This window comes from Myotis myotis, unplaced genomic scaffold, assembly GCF_014108235.1.
Source record: "Myotis myotis isolate mMyoMyo1 unplaced genomic scaffold, mMyoMyo1.p scaffold_m19_p_9, whole genome shotgun sequence".
Lineage (NCBI taxonomy): Eukaryota > Metazoa > Chordata > Mammalia > Chiroptera > Vespertilionidae > Myotis > Myotis myotis.
In genome coordinates this window covers 87588682-87612844 of record NW_023416401.1, presented here as the reverse complement: position 1 = coordinate 87612844, position 24163 = coordinate 87588682, and the positions used below count along the sequence as shown (strand labels likewise).

Here is a 24163-nt window from a genome sequence, read left to right as displayed (position 1 = left end):
TGAAGGTCTACCTCTCTCCCATTTGTCACTCTGAAACGCAGCACATGAGGTCAGGTGACCAACCAAAGTGGCCATTTGTAATCATCTTAGGGGACAGACACCCCCAAACCCCAAATAAACAGGCAGAGAACTCTCAGCCTTCCAATGTTCAGGAGGCTAGGGGCCGAACACTGGTGTTGAAAGACTTTAATTTCTTGAGACCCTTTAGTTTCCAGCTCTTCTGGGAGGTAAGACGGCTGAGAGAACGGGCTGGGATGTCTGGAAAGTCCACTCTGCCGCCCCGAGGTGCCGAGCCAGGGTTGCAGACTACCCGCTGGCTGGGTTTCTGGGTGTCTCAGGTCTCAGACTTTTACCCGCCTCCCCGCATACTGTTCCTTGGTAATCAGTGGAAGGAAGGTGGGTGATCAGCTCCTTCGATGGGCAGCCTAGCATCTTCAGTTGGAATGGGGACTGTTATCACATCAGGGACTTAGGGACCATTACCACCTCGTTTGCTAAGCATCTCCCTTTTGGAGGTAGTCTTCTGAGAAAACCAAACTGATGCTTCTGATGTCTTGCACTCGTTACCTCATTTCATACGCACACCAGCCCCCTAAGGGAGCCCCCACACAGGGACCCTGATGGGTTTTAATTGCTGCCATGGAGGCTCTATCAGTTTATATTCCCAGAAGCCACATAGGAAAGGCCTGTTTCCCCCTATACTCACCAACATGGTCTCTTATTAAACTGTTTGATCTTTGTCGGTCTGATGGACCAATGGTATCTCAGTGTGGATTAAATTTGCATTTAGAGCCCCCGTTCAAATGCAGTGCCCTAAGGTTCAGGGCATGGGCGTGGTGCAGCGGAGGCGGCAGACAGCCTTGGCAGTCACCCCCGAGTCTCCCTAAAGTACCCAGGTGCCCCTGTGCCCCCTGGTCGGCCGTGCCCTGGCTCCAGGCCCAGGCACGAGAAGCAGCACTGAGTTCCTTCTCGGGGAGGCGTGTGTTTGCTGTTCTCTGACGGATCTCCCAGGGCTCTTGAACAAGAACACGCTTGACTTTTCTCATGAAGACACACTCACTGGGGTGAGGTAGGTGCCGAGAGGCTGTTTGTCAGTAGCACTCCATTAGCCCACTTGTGCAAAGGCTGCCGGCAGCTGCTCATCCTTCTGCCTGTGTCAACCTGCGGGCACTGCGGTCCCATCATGGTGTGAGGTGGCGGCCTCCTCGACCCGGCCTTAGACCCACGGGGTGGGAGGAAGGCCCCGGGGAGAGGAGAGGGCCTGACTCGCTGTGGTTGGAAGAGGGACGGGCGGGGCAGCTGTCCGAGGCTCCCTGGCAGCCAGCCAGGGCAGGTGTTCCAGGTTGCCCACCACAAGCAGCGTGGCCACAGGTGATCTCTGGGGATGCCCAGCCTGGCTTTGGGCTCCTGCCTCTGAGAGCTGTGGCTTGCTGGGAGGCCAAGTCCCTTGCCGGCGAAGGTTTGCGCACCGGCTTTGTGCCGCATGCAGGCCGAAGTCAGCAGACCCCAGTCTCTGCTCTCCGGGAGCTCACAGTGGAGCAGAGGAAGTGACATGACAGGGGCAGAGTATGAAGGAGGGCAGGTGGGGGAGTGAGGCGGTGGGAGGGGAGGAGGGGCTGCTCTCTGTAGATTTCTAACTTTCCTTTCTGCACCGGAAAGAAGGAATCTAGTCTCTCATTCTCCAGAAGTTAATGCGGAAGCAAAACAATCCTATTATGTGATTCCACAGGTGGGATGACCAGCTATGAAGAGTGTGGATTTGAACCCCAACACTATATACCCATGTGGTCTTGGGAGTCTTACCTCTGGGAGCTTGTTTCCTCCTCGAGACAATGGGACTCATGATAGCATTTACCTCTCAGAGTTGTGAGGATAAAGGAGGTTAAAATGCTTACTTATAACATAGTAAATGCTCAATAAAGTTTTATTAATATTAGTATCATCACCATCATCATCACCACCATCACCATCCTCATCATCCCTATCACCATCATCCTCACCATCACCATCACCATCACCATCACCATCACTATCACCACCATCACCATCCTCACCATCACCATCCTCACCATCACCATCCTCACCATCACCATCCTCACCATCACCATCACCACCATCACCATCACCACTATCACCATCCTCACCATCACTATCACCACCATCATCATCACCACCATCACCATCCTCATCATCCCTATCACCATCATCCTCACCATCACCATCACCATCACCATCACCATCACCATCACCATCACCATCACTATCACCACCATCACCATCACCATCCTCACCATCACCATCCTCACCATCACCATCCTCACCATCACCATCCTCACCATCACTATCACCACCATCACCATCACCACTATCACCATCCTCACCATCACTATCACCACCATCATCATCCTCACCATCATCATCCTCACCATCACCATCCTCACCATCACTATCGCCACCATCACCATCCTCCCCCCCGCTGCCCCCCCACACACACACCATCATCGGGGAGAATGCAGAGCCTTCTTAGGAAGATGCCGAGCTCCAGGTGTGGCTTTCCCTCTGCTGAATCTCTGGGTGTTCAGTCTTCATGGGGATACAAGCCTGAGCTGGTGTGGGGATGGGGCCCCGGTTGGCATTTCCTCAATCTGGGGCAGGCATTTTCTTTAGGATGAAGGCCTATGGCTGACTTGATTCCCTGAGAGGATCCTACCTGGCCGCCCTGCTGTGTGGCCAGCCTGCTCCTTCAAGGAGCCGTGGCCTCCCTGCTGCCGGCCGCCCAGCTGTGCGGAGCCGGGACATCTGGCTCGCTGGCCAGCTTTGGCCTGAGCTCCAGGACAGCCCGGGGTGCCGGAGATGAGCCGGCTTGGGTCGGCCTTGGCGTTCCTCCCCTTGTGACAGCCACTTTCCACCGAGGCCTCTTGATCGCGCAGAATCCAGATTAAGTTCCGAGCCTGAGCCAAGCTGGAGGCCTTCCCCGGGCCTCGGGCCTGCTTGCAGCGTGGCCCCGGCAGCTGGAAAGGCACGCTGGACCGCCCCTGGCAGGCTGTTGGCCGAGTGGGGCTGAGCGGCAGGGCTGGGTCAGTGGCCTTGGCCGCACTTGCTGGGAGCAATGGGGGCCAGGGCGTCTGAGTCTTGCCCTCCTTTTCTGGACTCCCAAGCCCAGGGCCTGACCCGTTGGAGCCCGGTTGGCTCAGAGTCCAGTTCCAGCTAAAGGTGAGGGTGTTTGGGGTGGGGGTTGCACTAGTTCAAACTAGTTTACAACAGGTTTCATTCATGGAAACTAAACTGAGCATTTCCCCCCCCCCCCCCCCCCAGGCCCCAGGCTTACTCCTTGAAGTGCAGCTCTGTCTGTAGGGGATGTGGGCACTGTGTGTGAGACCTGGGGGGGGGGGGGGGAAGGAGGGGGCGCAGGCCGGTCAGGGCAACACAACCGTTCAAAGGGCACTGCCTGGGTCTTTATGATGTTGGCAGCTGGATGAAAATGTCCCTTGGTCCGTCTCAGGGACTTTGGCTACCAGGAGGGTGACCTCAGCCTGGTCTCCAGGGCCAAGCCTGAGTACTCGGAGGAAGAGGGAGCTGTCCCTGCAGTGGGCTGGAGAGGGCGGTTTGCCAGCTCCCTTCAGCCGAGGCAGCCTCCAATGAGGAGGGAGGAGGCAAGCCCTGTGCCCCCCAGCATCCTCCCCAGGGCGCCCTAGCTCTCGGCTCCCCACAAGGAGGAGGTGCCACCGTGTCCCCGGCAGTGCCCCCACCTGTCCAGGCACTCATGCACTTGCCTCGGGTCTCAGCTTTTCCTCTGAGAAGGACGTGGCCCCCCGACCCGGCCCAGTGGCATCCTTGCCCCTTAGCAGCTCAGCTCAGCTGCACAGCTCCCCGGGACCAGGTGAGGATGCAGTTCAGGGTCAGCTGGCTGGGGTGCCCCTGAGCCCCGGCATTTCTGACCTCCCCCAGGGATGTCCTTATGGTGAAGTCCAAGGAGAAGTTGTGTGAGTGCTGGTGAGCATTGCAGTCCCGCACCCCAGGGTGGCTCCAGGGCGGCAGTCCTCAGGTCCTCCTGGTTTCATCGGGCTGGGAAGGGTGAAGGGCTTGGTAACAAGACTGACTTTTTCTGACTTCAGTCGCCATGAGCCCCTCTGGGCAGGGGGACACGGTCACCCTCCAGAGCACATCCCATGCCTGCTCCAGTTTTATCATCATTTGTCGTGATGGACGCTCACCGTGGTGTGTACCTTGTACGTGATCCTACAGAGACTTGTCTTCCCCACTCGCAGGTGTAGAGACTGCTCGGAGAGGGACGTAACTCACCTGAGGTCGGGCGGCGAGGAAGTGGCAGAGTTGGACTGGACCTCGGGTCTCAGATTCTGGGCTCCCAGTCTTGGCTGAGACAGCGACATGGTGCTTCCTGCTTGTTCTGATGTCCTCGCCTGGGGCTCGGGCAGGGCGCGTGCATCCAAGCTGTGGGCTCAGCCTTGGCCACACACGAGACTCTTGTGGGCTTTTACGGCCCGGACTTGCTGAGGCTGGCGAGGGGCTGGGCACCGGTGATTTCCTGTGTGGCCAGGGCTGTGGGCAGGTGGCTAAGAGCCCTCCTCTCTCCTCTGGGAGCCATCCATGCCCGCGAGACGGAAGCAGAGAGACTCCTGATACAGCCTCTCGGTGGCCTCTTGCCCAAACTTTTAAAGGCGACTGAGCCCCAAGTGAGGTCCAGGCCCTGAGCCTGGATGGCACAGGAAAGTAGCTGGCTGAGGGTGCAGATCCCTGCGGGCTCTGGCGCTGGAGGCTTCCAGAGGCTTCTGGAGCCTTCTTGCTGCTCCTGAAGGCCTACGTGCCTGGTCCCATGTCTTCCGGCTTCCGTCTCACCACTACACCTCAGCCCTGGGGTGTGAGCTCGGGTTTCACTCGAGCCACTTTCTCAGGAGTTTCTGGTTCAGCTCCCCAGTAGCCTGGTCAAGGGCAAGGTGGGAGCAGCCGGCTGCCAGGCCGCACCGGACCGTCTGGAGGTCAGAGGGGAGCATGGCCAGGAGCAGCCTGGTCAGGGAGCCTCCACGCTCATCCTTGTCACCTTTCTCCAGGTGCGCTCCAGACCCCAACTGGGCGCGGCTTGAGCAGGAGGCCAGGGCCATTCACCTCTTTGGGTTCCCCATGGGGTCCTCCCGCCTGTCCAGGGGCAATGCTCTGGGAGAAGCCTGTGTCTGTGGCCCTGCCTGGCAGAGATGGAGACGCTGCGCCAGTCCAGTCGGTGCTGGTCACGGCAGCCGGCCTGCCCTCGGCATCCTGGAGCCAACTGGCCCCCGGCTCCCTGTCCTGTGGCCCGAGGCCATCTGGTGGGCCTCGGTGGGTGTTTTGACCTTTGTACCTGTCATTTCCTTCCATAATCCATCCCAAACCTGGCTTCTCAGGGAGACTGTGAACGGTGGGCGGAGTCAGTGGGGTCAGACCTCATTTGTTGAGTGTTCTCGATGGGTCAGGCTGGCTCCGGCAGGTGGTAGGTGATGTCGCATTCTCACAGTCACCTGAGAAGTCCGTTTTCTCCCATTTTGTGGATGAGGTCACGGGCACAGAGCAGTCAGGTAATAGATAAAACTTGGGGAGCTGGGGCCCCACCTTTAGAATTCGGATGGAATGGTCCTGGTGTTACTACCTTGGCCCTGAGGCACTGAGGGTTTTTAAAACTCCCCAGTGTGGGCGTGTTTCCTGCTCAGTCTGTCCCTTTGAGGATCTGGGGCCTCGGAAGAGTCACCGCCCCCCTCTGATGGGGTGGAGACGCCTGTCCTGCCCCCCTTCTCGGGAGTGGTGGACATGCTGGGGGGGGGCAGCTGCGACTCCCCACAGAGAACGGATGGGGGGCCGCATGTCTTTCTGGGAGAGGGGGGAACTGGATGACCCCGAGGAGCAGCTCCGAGTCACTTCCTCTGTGTCTGTTCTGTCCCCATCCCTCCACGTGGACTTGACACTTACTGTGATGGGCAAGGTGGTCCCCTTGCAGACCTGCCTTGTGGAAAGGGCTGCTCCTTTTACCTCTCCATCGATTTGGCTGTCGCCTCCCCAATTCACCATGTAACCTTTGCCCCCTCTTTTTTTGGCAATGCCTCCCTTAACTGGGCGATGCGAGGGCTGCCTCCGGGAGCACCGATGATGGCTAAGGTGATTGTAGTGAGCGCTTACTATGCCGCAGGCACCCTCAGTCCTTCCTCTCAGCCCTGAGGGAGCACCTTCACCCATCACACAAGGCAGTGGGCACACCACCATGTTAGGTCCAAGGAAAGGGAGCAGCCGCTACCCCTGTCCCTTCTGCTTCTCTCCCTGGGCCGGGGGCACACATTTTCCTTTCCCTTCATGGCAATTCAGGATCCGTAATCGTGGGGAAAGGTACTTTCCACCCAAGGAACCTGAGGCAGAGAAGACAGAAGACCTGCCCTGCTAGCCCCAGCGGTGCCGACGCATCTTTGTCCCTAGAGCCTGGCATATAGAAGGCACGGAGCAAAACACAGGGGCGTGCATGGGTGAAAGGAGCCGGCCTTCTCGGGCATGGGCTTCCTGACTTGATAGACCATCCGCACGGAGGCACGTCCATGCCCAGCACCGTGCAGGGCGTGGGACATGCCCAGCACATACCCATCGGCTGAGCGAGTGCCGGCCCACGAGCGCTCGGCCCTGCCTCTCGCCCTCCCCGCGCCTCCAGCCTGGGCCGGTCCATCCCAGCAAACTTGCTCGTGTTCTCTCGTCCCGAGCTGAAGCCCGAGAGTGCCTTGTTTGCAGTCTTTCTCCAGCATCTGAGCCCGATTTCCAAAAAGTGAAAACTGCTTGTAATTATATGACTTTTCGACCTCAGGGCACTTTCCCTGTGGTGATTATAATTATGTCATTTAGAGCTGGCGTGCCAGTGGGTGCCGAGGCTGGGCTGGTGCTGGTCTGAAAGGACATGTGTGTGTGTGCGCGTGGCCCCGGGCTCCCGGCCCCGGAGTGGACGTGGAGCAGGCGTCAGTCTCGAGGGCCGGCCGTATAACTTGATCCGGGGCCTTACTCCCAAAAGCACTTCATACTTGGATCTCTGCTCGCCTATAGGAGCCTATTTTTCCAAATGTATTAACATCTGTGTTTCATATCAGGGCCTGTAATTGCTTTAGCCTTTTTGGCAGGAGACAAAGAGAATTAATATTTTTCAATTTGGTCATGAGCGGTCATCTGTAGCTGGGAAGGAAAGTGCCTGCTGGACTATGGACTCAGCACGGATGGGGGTGCCGGCTCACCAGGAGGTAATGTTTTACAAGAGTCAGCCATGGTTGAGGAAGTCCTCGGTTATTTCATGTTCAGGGCAGAAGGAGGCCTCAGGGCAAATGCTCCAGGCTCTCCCAAACACCTGCTTCCTTTGTCTCCCTCCCACCAGCCCTCTGGGGAGCCCCCTTCACAATACCCAGGGCTTTCCATGTTGCCCATCCAAGGATGGCAGGCAGAAAGCTGACACCTGGCCCGCATTCCAGCACGCAAGCCCTCACAGCCCATCTGGGACCCGAGGCAGGCATTGCTAATCGATTGCAGCACTCCTTCCTGCCAAACCTGGACCCGGCCTGAACCCTAATGAGCTCCATGGCGCGAGGCAGCGCTGCTAGTTGCGTGACGTTGCTGATCTCAGGTCGGGTTTCCCTGAAGATGACCCTGGGATGAGGCTTGTGTGTGAAACTGAATGATTAGGAAATGTTTCCCGATCAGGTCAGAGCATGGGGAAGTGTGCCGGGAGAGGCAGGGAGCCAGGCAAGGGGGCCGTGCTACGCAGAGTCCCCGGGAGTGCTGTAGGCTCCCTCCTTCTGCAGTGGCTGGAGACAGAGTTGCACCCCTCGCTCCAGCCAGGAGTCAAGGAGCTGACATGTGTCTACCTCCCCATCCACCCGCATTTAAGCAGGGGTCCCGACATTTAGGGTAGGGACCGCGCCTGTGCCCTGTAGGGTGTTTAGCAGCATCCCTGGCCTCCACCCACAAGGTAACAGCCAGTGTTGACAACTCAAGATGTCTCCAGACATTGTCGAAACCGCCCCTGGTTGAGAAGCACTGGGTGGAGGAAGGGGTGTCCATCCCTGGATGCTCACAGGTGAAGGGGGGCTGGCACCTGGGCGCCAGGTGGGAGAATTGAGATGTGCACTTCTGGACGAGCCCCTGTGGAGGCTGCTGGCCCTGACCAGGTTCACCTTCCAGCCTTCTTCCTGTTGGACTGCTCGCCGCTCTCCACCTGCTAACCATCGCCCCGCCCAGCCCTGCACCTGCTCGCGGGCTCCTGGGGGTCCTGTGGTCGGGGCGGTAGGCTTCTTGAGTGGATCCTGGATGTAAGTGCCTGTGGAGGGACAGGACCTTTTCTCTGGCTCTTCCTCGGCGTCTGGTTGGGGCTCTTTAAAGAAGATACTTGGGCCCAACGGAGGCTTCTCTTTCCCCTCAATGTTGTGAGTTGGATGTGGGCTCGACCTTTGTGTCTGAGGCGAGGCCCACAGTTCAGGGGAGTGGGAGGGAGGCCGGGAAGTGGGAGGGAGGCCGGAGAGTGGGAGGGAGGCCGGGGTGTGGGAGGGAGGCCGGGGAGTGGGAGGGAGGCCGGGAAGTGGGAGGGAGGCCGGGGAGTGGGAGGGAGGCCAGGGAGTGGGAGGGAGGCTGGAGGAGTGGGAGGGAGGCTGGGGGAGTGGGAGGGAGGCCAGGGTGTGGGAGGGAGGCCGGGGGAGTGGGAGTGAGCTTTGCATATGGGCTGAGTGAGAAAGAGGAGCCCCCAGGAACCGCGTCCTTAGATGTTACCCATGCATGGGCCCTGACCCCTAGGGGAGGGCTCTGTGAGGCCCGGAGTCGTGATTCCTGAGCATGGAGGGACCCGCTTTGCCTCATCGCTGAGTCTTCTGCAGGCACCACCCACAGGTCACCCGGTGAGGTTCCTACACTGTCCGTGTGTCCGGGGAAGCAGCCCGCTGAGCTGTGCCATGCGGCAGAGGGGGCCCGTGGTGTGGGCCCTGGTCCTACAGCGTCCTATTTTGTCTTTTTTCCAGCTCTCCCTCTGTCTGGTGGTTCTTGGGGTCACTTCTCAGACAAAGTACTTGCATTCAAGTCCTTCACTCACAATCTGTTCCTGGCGGTCCCCGAAATGTGGTGGAAGATGAGTGTCCGCCTGAGTCAGTGGCCTGAGGCACGCATGGCACTTGGCACAGTTCACTGAGTGGGCCATGTCCTCAGCCCCCTTCCTGGCCGCCACTCTTGGGTTTAAGGGCCCCCAGTCAGAACGGCTCTTAGACGCCCTGTCACTCTGTGTCGAGTTGCTCTGCTCTGCCCTTTGCTCTCGGAAATCTTGAATCCGGTCATCGCGACACACGCTTCTGTCTGCAGGCTCCACTGTGAGTTCATTTCCTCGCCCTGTCTGCCCGCACACTCCACTCTTCTGCCTCTGGTTTGGAATCTTAAAATGGCCTGTGGTTCTTTAAAAAAAAAAAAAAGGTGGGAAAGATGACCCAGCAGGATAACTGTGCTTGTGTTGGTTTGTTTATTCCTTGAATGTGCACGAAGGGGCGAGTTTACCTCCTTCTATTTTGGTCGGGAGCTGGAGGAGGAGGAAGTGGGGCACCAGGGAGCGTCTGGGAAGATGAGTCTCCCGTCCTGGGCACCACCGCCCACCTCCACCGCCGGCCACACAGCTGCCCAGCCGCCTGGGATTCCGCCGTCTCAGAGCTGTGGGTGCTCCCACAGGCATGGCTTTCCGGGGTCCCCAGAGGCCTTTCTGTGTCACGGCAGGTCTGTCCCAGCACTGCCATCTCCAGCGTGACTCACCTCTTGTCCCTTGGGAGGTGGAAGAGAATGATGGTCTCCAGTTTCCGAAAATTCTGGGGCCAAACCCTGGAATTTTAAGTGAGGGAACAAGAGTTGGTTCAAAAGTAAACCCGAGGTTGGCTTTCTTCCCCAGCTGGTTGTGTCCTCTTGGTTCCTCCAGACATGGGCCGATGGAGGAGCTGGCCCTGAGGAAGGCGTGGCCCGAAATGGCTGAGGCGAACCCCAAGCATCCAGCAGCTTCCGACTGGGGGTCTCCTGGGGGTGATGATTGCACAGGCAGGCCCGTGGGAGGCGGTTTGTGCGTGTGCCTGGGAGCTGACCCATGTCTGTAGCCAGTGGGCTCAGGGTGGGCAGTGGGCTGAGGCCCCGGGAATTGGAGGCAAATCCATTTCTGGAGACACTGAGTAAGTTGGAAAAACAGTCATTCTTCCCCTTTTACTAACACAAGCTACAGAAAGTGACACCAGAAAGCCACCTTGGTTGGTAGGAATACTCTGAGGACACCAGCACATCCGGTCAGCGTATACCTGGCAGCCGCTGTGGGATGTGCTGTTTGCTAGGTGCTGGGCTACAACAGCAGCGAGCAAAGCAGGACTGGGTCTTGCCCCCGAGGCACTGAAAATCTGGTGGGGTGAGCGGAAAACCCAGAGAACCGTGAAGCAAATTTAAACACCAGCCTGAACGGTAGAAAGGAGGGCCTTAGAGGGCGTCTAATGAGGATTCGCCATCGGGGCATCGGTGGACGCTTCCTGGAAGCTGAAGGATGAACAGGTGCGATGGAGGTAAAAGGCAGCGGGAACGCGTGTGGAAGGCCTGTGGCAGGCCGGAGGGGGACAGCTGCCAGCCTGACAGGAAGCCGGAGCACTGGGGCCAGGTGGGAGGAGAGGGGAGTGAGGGGCAGTGTCAGGGGGACCGACCGCCAGGCCGTATAGGCAGGATGCCTGTGCACCCCACGTGCACATCTGGAGTTATAATTGTGCCTCCTTTCTCTCGCAGAAGTTTCCCAGTTTGGACCTTCCATTCTGCAGTCTCCCTTTTTGTGGAAGACGTTAGGGACTGGGCTTTTTACCCTAAGAGTAATGAGGATTAAGGCAGGGCAGTTATCTGTTTGGATTTGAGGTTCCGGAAGCCTGTGAGGCTGCTGGGGATGGGGAGCATGAGGCAGGCACGGGGAGCAGCTCTCCTTCCATTGGGGAGACATTTGTAGGCTCCCCTGAACCTCAGTGATGGGACCATAGCACCGCCCTCCCAGGCATCGTGGGCTTCAGCGAGCCTGGCCTGTTGTAAGATGTTGTATCTTGAACGAGATCGGAACGATATGGTTGTGAGAGCCTTAGTGGAGAGCGGGGGCAGCTTAGCTCCAGGGGAGAAGGCTCACAGACAGCGAGGTCTGTTCCTACACGGAGCCTGGAGCCTCTGGCTCTGTGTTGGCACCTTGACTGTAGCATCCCATTTAACCCACAGTCCTCGCCGCACCTCCACTTACAAACAACCTTAAGGGGAGCTCGGCTTGCCCGGGATCGCTCCGCTGGGATTGTACTGTAACGTCCCCGGGACCCAGAGCCCGGTGCTGTGATGCCCACATCTCCCACATCCCTGACCACCCAGAGTGTGAACCAAGGGCCACCCTGGGGACCTCATCACAAAGAGGATCTTGTGCTCCACTCAGACCTCCTGATGGTTTCCTCCTGCTGGTAGGTGCCTCCCTGGTGGGGGAGAACCTTGCATTTCTCGCTGTGTTCCTCCTCCCTCCACCTCCAGCCCGTGTGCTGCACATGTACACACAAGTTCAAGAGCCTCTTTATCGCATGCCGTTGCCGGAGTAGACATTCCTTGGCAGCAGGACTTCTCAGGGTCTTTAAAGAGCTACTGTGCGTTATGAATCTCCGCGGGGCAATATCATGTGGCACTTTCCAACCTCATTGAAGTCAGAGCCTCTTCATTTTTATTTCTGACCCTCTCCTTTTCCTCTGTGGGATAGCCTATTAATGGGAGGCAGTTTTTGAGACTTTTATCAACTCCAAACCCTTCAGACGAGGAACCTGAAACCGAGACCTTATGGCTGCTGACCTGCTTCCCGACTTTGACCACATGGGGCTTCCTGGGCTCAGGACAGGAGTGTACTTGGCTTGACCCTCCTGTGACTGTCTGGTGCTGGCGGTAGAAGGGAGGAGGGAGAGAGACAGACAGAGACAGGGTCATGGGGCGGGGAGGCCGTGGGCTGGTGACTCGTGCTCTGGCTGTGGGAGGAGGGTACCACGCTCCTGTGTGTATTTTTCCACCTTTCTCCCAAATGACTTAATTTCAGTCTTCCTGGATGTGCAGTCCTGAAGTGTGTTTAAAAACAGCTCCGACCTCCCTGACTTCATCTCCCGCCCCCGGGGCGCCAGGGACTGTTTGGGGACTTGGTACAAAGGCAGGGCACTCCCTGAAGCCCGAGGTGGGGTACTGGGACCAAGGCTGGGTCCTCTCCAGCCTGGGGCTCAGAAGGGCCCCCCCCCTGGACCTGAAGCCTCACAGCTGCCACACCCCACTTCCTCGTGTCTCCTTTGATCCCCTTCCCGGCTTCCCTGCAGGGCTGGTGTTTGCATGCTGGTCTGACTCCAGGTGCGTGGAGCTGGCTTCCCGGCCTGACTCATCCTTAGCAGCAGCACGCCTGTGTCCTCCATGACATCATGGTAGCCTGGGAGCGCTCTGGCTTCTCCATTGCTCTCTCGCTTTCTGAGGCATGTCCTGCAGGCCCGGCCGCAGTTCACAACACGTACGGCTTTGAAGTGTCCAGCCGGTGGTTTGCCAGAGAACCACAGGTGAGGGTGGGGGTGAGGGGTCCGAGCAGTAGGGAGGGAGAGTCCTCCAATCACCGTGAGGGGAGCATCTTCTGTCTCAGAAGCCTCACCTGAATCACCTCTCCAAGTCCCTTTGCCGTGGGAAGCAATGGACTCCTGGTTCTGGGAGTAGAACGGACATCTTGAGGTGGGCTTATTATTCTGCCATGGAAGCTGAAGTGCATGTCCCTCTCTTTGATGGAGGCCTCTGGGCACTGGGCCGGTCCCATTCTGTTGGATTCTCCCTGGGGAGACTTCCTGGCTGGGGCCACCCTGGTGTCAGGTGGCTCCATAGCCTCATGTCACTTTCCCTCTGGGCATCCTGCTCACTGACGGAGGAGGCTTCCTTAACTCCTCAGCCTCGATGGTCTCATCGATAAAGTGGAGCTTGTGAGGGTATGCAGCTTGTTGAGAGAGAAGGGTTAGGTGAGAGACTATCACCCAAGGCTTGCTGCACGGCAGGTGCCCGGGACGTGGTGCCTGGACCACGTGGTGCCGAGGCCCCGCCAGTAGCCACACCTCCTGAAGGGACCTTGGGTGACTCTGAATGTGGCCCTTCCAAAGCCCGGCTTGCGTCTGCTCCCGAGGTGACAGGCTATGTCTGAAGGCGCAGGGGGAGTCACGCCAGGTGGGGGCTGTGACAGAAAATGCTTCCATCGCCCCACCCTCGATGGAGGCCAGATTCTCACACAGCCGGTGTTCGAGCCGAGAAGCAGCTAGGGCAGACTTTCAAGGTCCTGCCTGGCTGTGAAGGCCTGGACCACTGGGACCCACTGGCCGGTCAAAGGGGTCATCCCCACAGTTGTGCAGCATAGGAGGGAGGAAGAATGAAACCAGGTCCTGACACTGCAGGGACTGTCCCAGGTGTGAGGCAGTGCGCACTGGGTGGCCCAGGTGGATTGTGTTTCTTGTGGCTCCTGCTCTTGCCTGGAGTGCCCCAGGCCAGCGGAACCCCCCACTTCCGGGAGTCTGAGCCCAGGGAACCCCCACTTCCGGGAGTCTGAGCCCAGGGAACCCCCCACTTCCGGGAGTCTGAGTCCAGGGAACCCCCCACTTCCGGGAGTCTGAGCCCAGGGAACCCCCCACTTCCGGGAGTCTGAGCCCAGGGAACCCCCACTTCCAGGAGTCTGAGCCCAGGAAAACCCCCACTTCCAGGAGTCTGAGCCCAGGGAACCCCCCACTTCCGGAAGTCTGAGCCCAGGAAAACCCCCACTTCCCGGAGTCTCAGCCCCGGGAACCCCCCACTTCTGGGAGTCTGAGCCCAGGGAACCCCCCACTTCTGGGAGTCTCAGCCCAGGGAACCCCCCACTTCCGGGAGTCTGAGCCCAGGGAACCCCCCACTTCCCGGAGTCTCAGCCCCGGGAACCCCCCACTTCCCTGAGTCTCAGCCCCCCTCTACCAGTTTCAGGGCTGGATTCCCTGAGCTGGGTGTGTCCAAGGGGTGCCATCCTGCCTCCCATGTGGGGATCTGACTGCCAGGGGAGTCAGGCCCTGAGATCACAGCCTCTAAATAGTCTCTAAAGAGCCAGAGGGAGGGAAAGAAAGGACTTTCCACCTTCCCACACTGGAGATTTAAAAATACCCACTTTCCATCGTGGTAGAACTTTCCAGGGGAAGGTGGGCCGAGAGACGCTGATGGAAATAGCTTTGGGGTGTGTGTGGCTCCTCCTCCTCCCCGCGGTCCTCCTGGGTGTCTCTGGGAGGAGGAGCCCGCAAGCCCCAGCAGCACTCTATCCCCAAGCTGGTGGTTAAATATGAACATCCCCCGCCCCACAGAGTGGGGGTCACCAATGGTTTGTGCCTCACAGAGAGCAGGGCTTGGGGGAACCTGGGTTTCAGGCAGGAAGAAGTGGACCTTCTGGGTCTCCCTGCTGTTTGAAGAAGGCAGGAACGCCAAGTGTGTATCCCTGCTCACTGCCTCTGTCAGCCTGGAGGAGGGGCAAGAGCCAGGACTCCCACTTGCCCAGGTTTGTTCCACAGACCCAGCAGAACATGGAAATATGTTGCTCCCAAATGGATCTTGCTTTTTGCAGAAATAGAACTGTGCTCGCTAATTGAGACAATGTTGAATAGAGTGAATTGTTGCTGAAACTCTATAGTTAGGGCATGTAGGCTTTTCATGTATAGATGTGTAAAACTTAAAAAATATTATTAGTGCACCCAGCTGGTGTGGCTCAGTGGTTGAGCGTCAACTTATGAACCAAGAGGTCACTGGTTCCATTCCTGGTCAGGGTACATTCCCAGCTTGCAGGCTCAATCCCCAGTAGGGGGCATGCAGGAGACAGCCAATTGATGATGTCTCTCTCTCATCGATGTTTCTATCTCTCTGTCCCTCTCCCTTCCTCTCTCCCTAAAGAGTTTAATTAAAACTTATTAAAATATTCTAATATATAAAAAATATATAAAAAGCCAGAGGCCGTCACGACCAAAACAACCGGACAGATGACCGAACAGCAGGCTGCATGGGGCGACCAGGCCGGCCGTGGGGGCAGTTAGGGGCAACCAGGCTGGCAGGGGGGAGGGGAGTTGGGGGTGACCAGGCTGGCATGGGGGGGCAGTAAGGGGTGACCAGGTTGGCAGGGGGGGGCACAGTTAGGGGTGACCAGGTTGGCAGGGGGGGCAGTTAGGGGCAACCAGGCCAGCAGAGATGGGCGGTTGGGGCGACCAGGCCAGCAGGGGGGGCAGTAAGGGATGACCAGGTCGGTGGGGGGGGCAGTTAGGGGCGACCAGGCCAGCAGGGGGGGCAGTTGGGGGCAACCAGGTCGGCAGGGGGCGCAATTAGGGGCGATCAGGCAGGCAGGCAGCTGAGCAGTTAGGAGCCAGTGGTCCCTGATTGTGAGAGGGATGTCCAACTGCTGGTTTAGGCCCTATCCCCGGGATCAGGCCTAAACCGGCAGTCAGACATCCTCTGAGGGTTCCCGGATTGGAGAGGGTACAGGCTGGGCTTAGGGGTCCCCCCGCCCCCTGTGCACAAATTTCGTGCACCAGGCCTCTAGTTATTAATATAATGACATCAGGCTCTATATTTTGGACTCTGTATGTTGTCTTTGTCCATTTTAAAAAATGTATAGCTTTATCGAGATATATACTTGTAAAGTATACAATTCAGTAGTTTTTAGTATGTTCAGAGTTGTGCAGCAAATACCGCTATTCAAAGTTAGAATGTTTCCATCACCTCCAAAGGGAACTCTACACCCATTAACAGCCACCCTCCCCCAGGTCCCTCTTCCCTGTCAGCAACTACTCATCTTTGTGTGGATCTGCCTCTCTGGACACTTGTGTCATGGCATCATACGACATGTGGTACTTTGTGGTCTGACTTCTTTACTAAGATTTCAGAGTTCATGCAGGTTGCAGGATGTGTCCGTGCTTGTTCCTTGTTGTAACTAAACGATAGTCCATCTTAGGGATTTGCCATATTTTGTTTATTCATTCATCAGGTGGTGGGTATTTGAGTTGTTGGGCTATTCTGAATAACGCTGCTATGAATATTCACGAATAGGATTTTTACTTCTCTTGGGTAGTAAAATTACTGAGTCATATTGTAACTCTATGTTTTACCTTTTGAAAAACTGCTGTACTGTTTCCAAAGTAGCTGCACCATTTTATTTTCCTACCCACAGGGTATGAGGGTTCCAGTTTCTCCCCATCCTTGCCAACACTTACTATTATCTGTGTTTTTGGTTTTAGCCATGCTAGTGGGTATGGAGTTCTTATCTTATTGTGGCTTTCATTTGCATTTCCCTAAGGTGTTGATTATCTTTTCATGTGTTCACTGGCCATTTGTATGTCTTTGGAGAAATGTCTGTTCACTTTGGCTTTACCCATTTTTGGAATCAATAGCATGCTAGTATTATGATACTAGCTTTGCAATTTGCCCTCTTCCATTTTCTTGATCAATTTACATACGAAGAAATTATCTGTTGCTGATTTGGTAAATTTGGTAAAAAAAAAAAAAAATACAGTATAAAACCATCTGGAGTGTAGGGATGAGAAAGGTCTTTGATTCCTATTCCAATTTTGTAATGTATGTTGGATGACTCAAATTTTCAGTGCCCTTTCCACCAATTTTAGCGTTTTGTATTTTCCCGGAAATGTACATACTACACATGCTGCTTTATAACCCTGTTTTCTTAGTTGCACGTTTCTCCCCTTGATTCAGCTATGTGTACGTGCGTATGTTTGGACAGCCCTGCTGTGGAGATGGTTTTCTGTTTTCCTGTTATAAACAGTGGGACTGTTGCTTGGGTTCCACCTCCGCCGGGGACAAACCACCCACAACACAGTGGCTGAAACAACAGTTATTTTATTGCTCAGGAATTCGGGCAGAGCTCAGCCGGGCGGTTCTACTCTAGTGTCTGCTGCGTCACTGACGAAGCGGGGAGCTTGGCTGGGCTGGGACGCCCACAGTGGCACCCCATCCAGCGGCCGGTTCCTCCCATAGACCTTCCTCCTCCACGGCCTCCGACCCCCTCCCCCTCCTAGGACCTGTCTCTTCAGCCGGATAGTCAGATTTCTTGATCTAGCAGCCGGCTTCCCAGAGAGAGCTGCTACGCCTCTTCCATTCCAGCCCTGGACCTGGCGGGCCTCCCTTCCACTGGTCCTGTATGGGCAGCCCAGACCGCAGAGGAGGGGCAAATGGCACCCATTTGTGGTAGAGCTGCCTGTGGTGTGGTGGTAGGAGGAACTGTTAGTGGTCACACTTGCAGAAGCTCTGCAACTGTGAACATGCGGATGCACTTGTCTGATGAGTGTTGGAGTCAAGTGACCATCCTTGAATGGCCGTATGGTCTGCATGGATCTTTAGAGGTCACTTAACGCCTGGGCCAAGGCAGAGAGAGCCCCCAGAATTCCCTGAGTCTCTCGGGGAATGACTGGTAGTAACTGTAGAGGTGCCCCAGGATCTTGGCAGCTTGTCCCACGCTGGTCTTCACTGGGCTCTTAGCAGTCTCTGAGGACGGTGGTGTGACCCTCACTTGACGGGGGAGGAAACTGAGGCTCAGGAGTTAGCTGGCCTGACCCACTTGCCTTCTCCACTCCCCACCACCTCGATCTTCCCCATGCAGTACTGTGATAATAACATGCACCATGTGGGACTCAACAGCTTCCAGAGCCTCTTGTCCCCAGGTGAGAGAGTGCTTCCAGGAGGTGATGGCTTCAGGGCTCGAGTGTGAGGTCAGTGATACGGTCTATCAATGTGGGCTATAGGCTTCGCCTCGGAGCCTCACTTTGCTCATTTGTAAAATGGGAACAATAATCTTACTGTTGGGGAGAGACCGAGGCCGGAGCAAGGAAGGCCCCTAGAATTTCCCCAGCGGGAGAGAGAGAGGACGCACCTGGTTTCCTCGGGGCCCTTCACCCAAGCCTCTCCCACCTGTGCTCTCAGCGGGGCTGGGGCGGGGAGGCCATATGTTCAAGGTACATAACTGTGTCTCAAAGGGCTTGTGGGTCCTCCTGGGTGCGAGAGCCACTGTGCTCTAATGAGATGCTCCAGGTGGCAGCGAGGAATTCCCACTTCCCACCTGTCCGCCCGGACTCGGCTGCCCAGCTGTTGCACGTGGTCGTGCTCCTGTGGGCTGACTCATGCCTGGCCTTCCCTCCACCAGCAGAGCCTAGGCTAGTGTCTCACTCTTCCCACCTGCACAGGCTCTTCTGTCCCCACCCGAAGTCAGGCTCTTCCCAGTGTACCTGGGACAAAGTGCAGAGTGTGGCCGGAGGAGGGAGCTGAGCGCTCCCATGGCGTCAGGGCGAGTCAGCGCTGGCCGGCAGCACAGGCCCTCGGGGTCCTGCCAGCAACAGGAGAAGCTGTCGCTTGGCGAGGCCTGCACTCATCGAAGGCCCAGTTCCATCCCTTAAGTCACCATTTGTTCTCCTCGCCATAAGGGCCCATCCCGATAGCTGGTCACATTTTCCTACAAAGAGCAATTCTCTAGCACAATTGCCACCCAGACCTGTGACTTCCGTGCTGTGGTGCGGGGGTTCCCACAGGGCCCTGGGAGCCTGCCGTAGGCGGGGAATTGTTTTAGTTCAGAGTGGTTTTCTTCTCTCATGGAGTTGTTGACGTCCCTCAAAGGACTCAAAACATTGAAACTTTGAATCTTTATAATTAAAAAGAGATGATACTTTACATACTCGAATCTTACTATCTAGGAATGTAAAATCCATCCACCCACCCACCCATCTATCCGTCCACACATCCATCCTCCGTCCCCTACAAGGCCATTGTGATCTTACCCATTTGGTTACTGCAACATGAGGAAGAGAGAATGAAAGGGCCTCACCTCCTAACACCTGGTGGCTCCTGAAGATGCTGCGTCGCCGGGAAATGAGGAGTGTCTACTGGAGTCCAATTGCCTGGGCTCGAGCCCCAACTTGGCGACTTCCTGGCTAAGTGACCTGGGCGAGTCATGGTGTTACCATGTGTTCAATGGAGTTGATAATGTCCCTAGGACTCAGGGTTGGGAGAACTGGATGAGACAATGTGTGTAAAACCCTCGGGACAGTGCCTGGCAAAGGGGAAGTCACCCAGCAAATGTGAACTTCATGTTGTCCCTGAGACGCCCAGCGACATGGGGGTGGTGTCATTTCTGCCTTGCTGGGCTGCCCCACTGGCATCCCTCTAACAACTGGGAAGGGCGAGCTTGGCTCCCAGCACCCTGTCTCCTGTGGGCCTCTCTTCACACCTCTCTCGCACCCCCTTTTCCCACCACGGCTACGAAGGGGTCTCTATGCATGGACCTCGGTCTGATGCACCCACTTTTGGGACACAACAGACGTCCTCCCGCCTCCCTCTCCCCACACAGTCCTCTTCCCCATCGGTGTCTGGCTGGGCCACCGGGTGGCTGAGCCTGCGTCTCCTCCTCTCTCGCAGGGAGTCCGACCTGTTCCTGCTTGACAGCCGCACCCTCTGGGCGTCGGAGGAGGGCTGGCTGGTGTTTGACATCACGGCCACCAGCAACCACTGGGTGGTCAACCCTCGGCACAACCTGGGCCTGCAGCTCTCCGTGGAGACCTTGGATGGTGAGTCGCAGCCACCGCCCGGGTGGTCCTGATGCAGCCCGTACGGCGGGACTGACGGAGGCTCTCCGCCAAGCCCGTGCTTGTCCTCAAGGGAGCTTCGCTGCCCCCTCCCCACCAGTCCTCAGTGTCCAGCCGGTCCGTCCCGACAGGAAGCAGCTGCTAGCCCCTGTGCGCGAGATGAGCACACAGCGGCTGCTGCCGGGCTGGGCCAGGCTCTGCTCTGAGTGCGGGCCACAGCAGCGGGGTCGGAGCCACAGACTCCCGGCCCGTCCCAGGGCCGCTGCATCCAGACCCATACCTTGACAAGCGCCCCGGGAGCTGGCTGAGCACCTCGTCTGCAACGCCTGGCCCTACCCACCCAATGCTCATAGCCCCTCCCAGTTGTGACATCCAAAAATGTCTCCAGACATTTTCAAATGTCCCCTGCTGAGCACAGTTGCCCCTAGTAAGGACCACTGCCCAGGGTGGTGCAAGGCATTAAGCCCCTTCCAAGAAACCCTAACCCTGGTCATAGACATTCGGAGGACCCGCTGTTGGCCTGCCCGTCCCCCAGCACCTTTCACTGCCCCCCTCCCCCCACTTGTTCTCCAAGGTGGGCAGACAGGAAGGCATGTGGGGAGCTAGGGTGGGCCTAACAGTGCCCATTTCTTCTTCCCCCAAAGTGTGTTTCTTTTTTTTTGATAAATTTTTATTGATTTCAGAGAAGGGAGAGAGAGAGAGAGAAACATCAATGATGAGAGAGAATCATTAATCGGCTGCCTCCTGCATGTCCCCCAGTGGGGATCGAGCCCATAGCCGGGGCATGTGCCCCAACTGGGAATTGAACCGTGACCTTCTGGTTCATAGGTTGGTGCTCAACCACTGAGCCACGTCAGCCAGGCCACAGTGTATTTCTTATTAAGTGGAGATGGTTTTGGGGTGTTGCAGCTTCTTCCTGCACCAGTTTTAAGAAAAACCAAAACCATTTATTGTAAAATAGGTAATACGTGCCCATGGCTCAGACTTCAGAGGTTGCAGGTGTGTGCACAGGGAAGCGTCCCCTGGGCTGCCTCCCCCACTGCCCACTTCCCCTCCCAGAGGCCCCTGCTGCTCTCCTGCGATTGGATCTCTCTCCAGAGATGCTGCCCGGGTACCTAAGAATTACACGTGGATTCTGCTCTCCTTTTCCATTTTCCTCCCACTAAACGTGGCAGTGCTCAGTGTCTTCACCTTGCCCGTTTCACAGCTTCTCTTGGAGGTTGGTCCTTCCAGTGACCGGAGAGCTCCCTCGGATTTCGAAGGCGGTGGTGTGTTTGTGTGTATGTGGCGTGAGTGTGTCTCTGCCTCTCACACGCGTGACTGCTTCAGAGCCTCAGCTCCTCCCCACAGCGTGCCGGCAACGGGAGGGCCTGGGCCACTGGATTGTTCCCAGATTAATTGAGTTCATGTAGAAAGGGTTTTAAGATGTGCCTTCACATGCATCGGAACCCTGGGCCTCTTGTTACAATGCACACTCTCATTCAGCAGCGGGGCGGACCTGGGAACCTGCATTTCCAACCGGCCCCCAGACCATGGGGGCTGCTGGTCCCTGGGCGGGGTGGTGAGTATGGAGGGCTGAGAACAGGACCTGGCTCCCAGGACACACCCAGGATGAGAGCTGGTGTTATCACTGTTGTCACTGCTACCGAAAGTCTTGCCCAGCCCCCTGGGAGGGATGTCTGGGTGTTTTCTGGTCTTTTGCTCCGACAAACGGGGCTGCAGTGGAAAACCTCAGTGTAAATGCCATGGTCCCCGAGTGAATGCAGCTCGAGGACCAGTGCCTGACAGTGACCCTGTGTGTGGATTTGAGAGAGAGTGTTAATTTGCCCTTCATGGGTCATTCCATCGGCACCCCAGCAGCGGTTCACGAGGGCACCTGCTTCCGCGTCTTTGTCAGCACAAGTTCTCAGACTCCTCCCTCCCTGCTAATCCAACGGATGACGGACAGGATCCTGGAGTTTGCTTAGCCATCCTCTGCGGTGTGCCTGGCCTTCCCTCTGCCGTGTGCCTGGCCCTCCCTCTGAAGTGCCCTGCTCACACCCTCTGCCCACTGTGTTTGTCAGGCCTTGGTCTTTCTCCTCTTTATGTTTGAGTCGTTTGGCCCTTTGTGGTTTGAGCTGCAAATGGTTTCCCAGTTTGTAGCTTTTCTTCTGACTGTGGTGAATGCTGGGTATTGCTGAGTGGATTTAGACAACGTAGCTGAATTTGATAAGCGTGTCCTTTATCAATCCCTAGGCCGCCTCTTGGGCCTGGAGCTGCCCCCTCTGCCTCAGCTTCAGGAAACCAGTCCCTCTCCTAAGGCCATGAGCCCAGGGAGGGGCCACAGAGTTTAGGACCACTCACTCCTGTTTTGTTTCCAGGCTCTTCCTTCTACTGATGGTCCCCGACCTTTCTGGCCCTCCTCCCACTGTCCACACCTGACACGTAAAAGTGGGTCCTCCCAGGCACTGGGTTTTCCATCCTTTTGCATGGGGTCAGCTCACGGTCCGCTGGGTCAGGTGCAGCCTGTGGCTTGTTTCTGTGTGGCCCGTGAGCTAAGAGTAGCCCCCGCCTTTTTAAATGGTTGAGAAAAATCAAAAGAAGGCTATTTGGTGACATTTATGTAAAATTATGTGAGACTTCTACCGCAGTGTCCATGAGCCACGCTTTGTTAGCACACAGCCACACCTTGGTTTGGGTGCAGTCTGGGGTCGCTTCTGTGCCCACACAGCAGAGTAGAGTCGTTAGAACAGAGAGTCTACGGCACAGAAAGCTGAAAATGTTTATTTTCAGAAATATAACCGAAAAAGTTTCCAACCCCTGCTGAGGATCACAGTCAGGGAAGTGCGGACCTTCCAGATGAGGGACATGGAGTGGCTCACCCGGCTCACGTGGTAGAAACAGCAGAGCTGGGATTTGAACAAAACAGATTTCCCTGCACAACTTATCAGAGCTCTTACTCTGCTGATGTCCATTGTGCACCTCCTGCCGGGGAATACAGCACAGAGGAATGCCGCACTTCTTGGGCAATGAAATCATTCAACTTTGCTTTCTTCTTCCAAGCCTCTGTGGCACTTACTGGGGACGAGGTAAAGTGAGGCAAAGGTAGACTTGCTTTCTCTCTTCAGGGTGAGCATTTCCCTGGACTGTGGAGATTGGCGAGACCTTCCAGCTGCACCCCAGTGGTTCATGAGCTTCTAGGTTTGGTTTTTCTCCTGAGTGACACTCAGTTCAGTTCCCCTAGTGTCAGGGGTGCCATCCTCTTTCTCCCCGAGCCAGGGTCTCTGTGGCCCGTGCCCCCAGCCCTGCTCCCCCGTTGGCTGTGGAAGAGGCTCCGCACTGTCGAGGCGGCACAGCTGATGGTCAGAGTGTGGGCTCCAGAGCTGGTAGACTCCCCAGGTTCAAATCCCAGCTCTGCTGTTTCTACCACGTGACCCGGGTGAGTCACTCCATGTCCCTCATCTGGAAAGCGGGGTTCATAAGAGTTTCCGCCTCCCAGGTGGTTGTGGAGGATTAGGTGAGCTCATGCAGGTGCAGAGCTTCATTGCTCAACCTGTGGTCGCGCCTCTGCTCAGCACCAAGCAAGCGCTTTAGGCCACTCATTGTCTCCAGTCATCCTCGCCGTTCCCCAGGGGGCTGGGTGCTGCCACCACCACCCCATGGCAGTGCGGAGACTGACGCCCTAAGATGTGGCAGGCTCTCCATCCCAGCAGCTGCCCAGGGCCCCTCTCCACCCGGGGAATGTAGCCTAGTGGTCACAAGATGCTGCCTGCCGTCAGCAAGGATGAGATGCCCTGGTGCCCTGTCTCCTTCCCCCCAGATGGGCACTCAGGGGTGGGTATGGGTGCCGTCGCCCTGGGACCCGGCCGCTTAGTGTGGTTGCCTGGGTCAGGGAAGGGGCAGAGTTTACCAATGGGCCAGTTTGGCCAATTAGACATGTGAATTTCTGGATCTTTTGGGAGTGAGATAAGAAGCACGTGAGCCCAGCATTTCAAAGACCACAGGCGCCTGGCTGCGAGGTTCTTTTTTCCCCTGACATGGAATTTGCCCAGCACTAGGGGGGCACCGTGAATATACAGATTCCTGGGCTCCCCCCAGACCCCCCGGTGGCCAATCCCCGAGGGTGGGCCCGGGAATCTGCCTTTTCTCACAAGCTCCTTGGGTAACTTGGGGCCTGGGTCGGCAATAACACTGGAAAAGTTGTGCCCTGTGTTTTGGGATTCCCTCATTAATAAGATGTTACCCGGCCAATTGGCTTCCTTTACAATGTGGGTCTAAGCCTTTTCCTGTTAGATGTCTACACTGGGTCAGACCAGCAGGGTCTTCTGGGGAGACTGTGGATTCTGGAGTTCATTTGTTGGGCAGCCTGGTGCCCACCTACTGTGTGCCAGCCTGAATTGCCTGTAGAGACAGCCTGGTCCCTGCCCTGGGACTTCTCACCAGCATTAACATAACTCCATGAGCACCGCTGCCTGGGACAGCACCTGGACAGGCTGAGTCCCTGGGTGGTGGCACCCATGCCAGCTCCCAGTCCC

The 24163-nt window shown here is 56.8% G+C and overlaps 1 protein-coding gene across 2 annotated transcripts in view; it reads left to right on the top strand.

Moving 5' to 3' along the window:
- Positions 1-24163, top strand: part of BMP7 (bone morphogenetic protein 7) — a 76680-nt gene that overhangs the window by 33620 nt on the left and 18897 nt on the right. For both annotated transcript variants that reach the window (XM_036322820.1, XM_036322819.1), the window contains exon 3: positions 19483-19631. In XM_036322820.1, coding sequence (XP_036178713.1) covers positions 19483-19631 — 149 coding nt within the window. The remainder of the gene's footprint in view (positions 1-19482; positions 19632-24163) is intronic.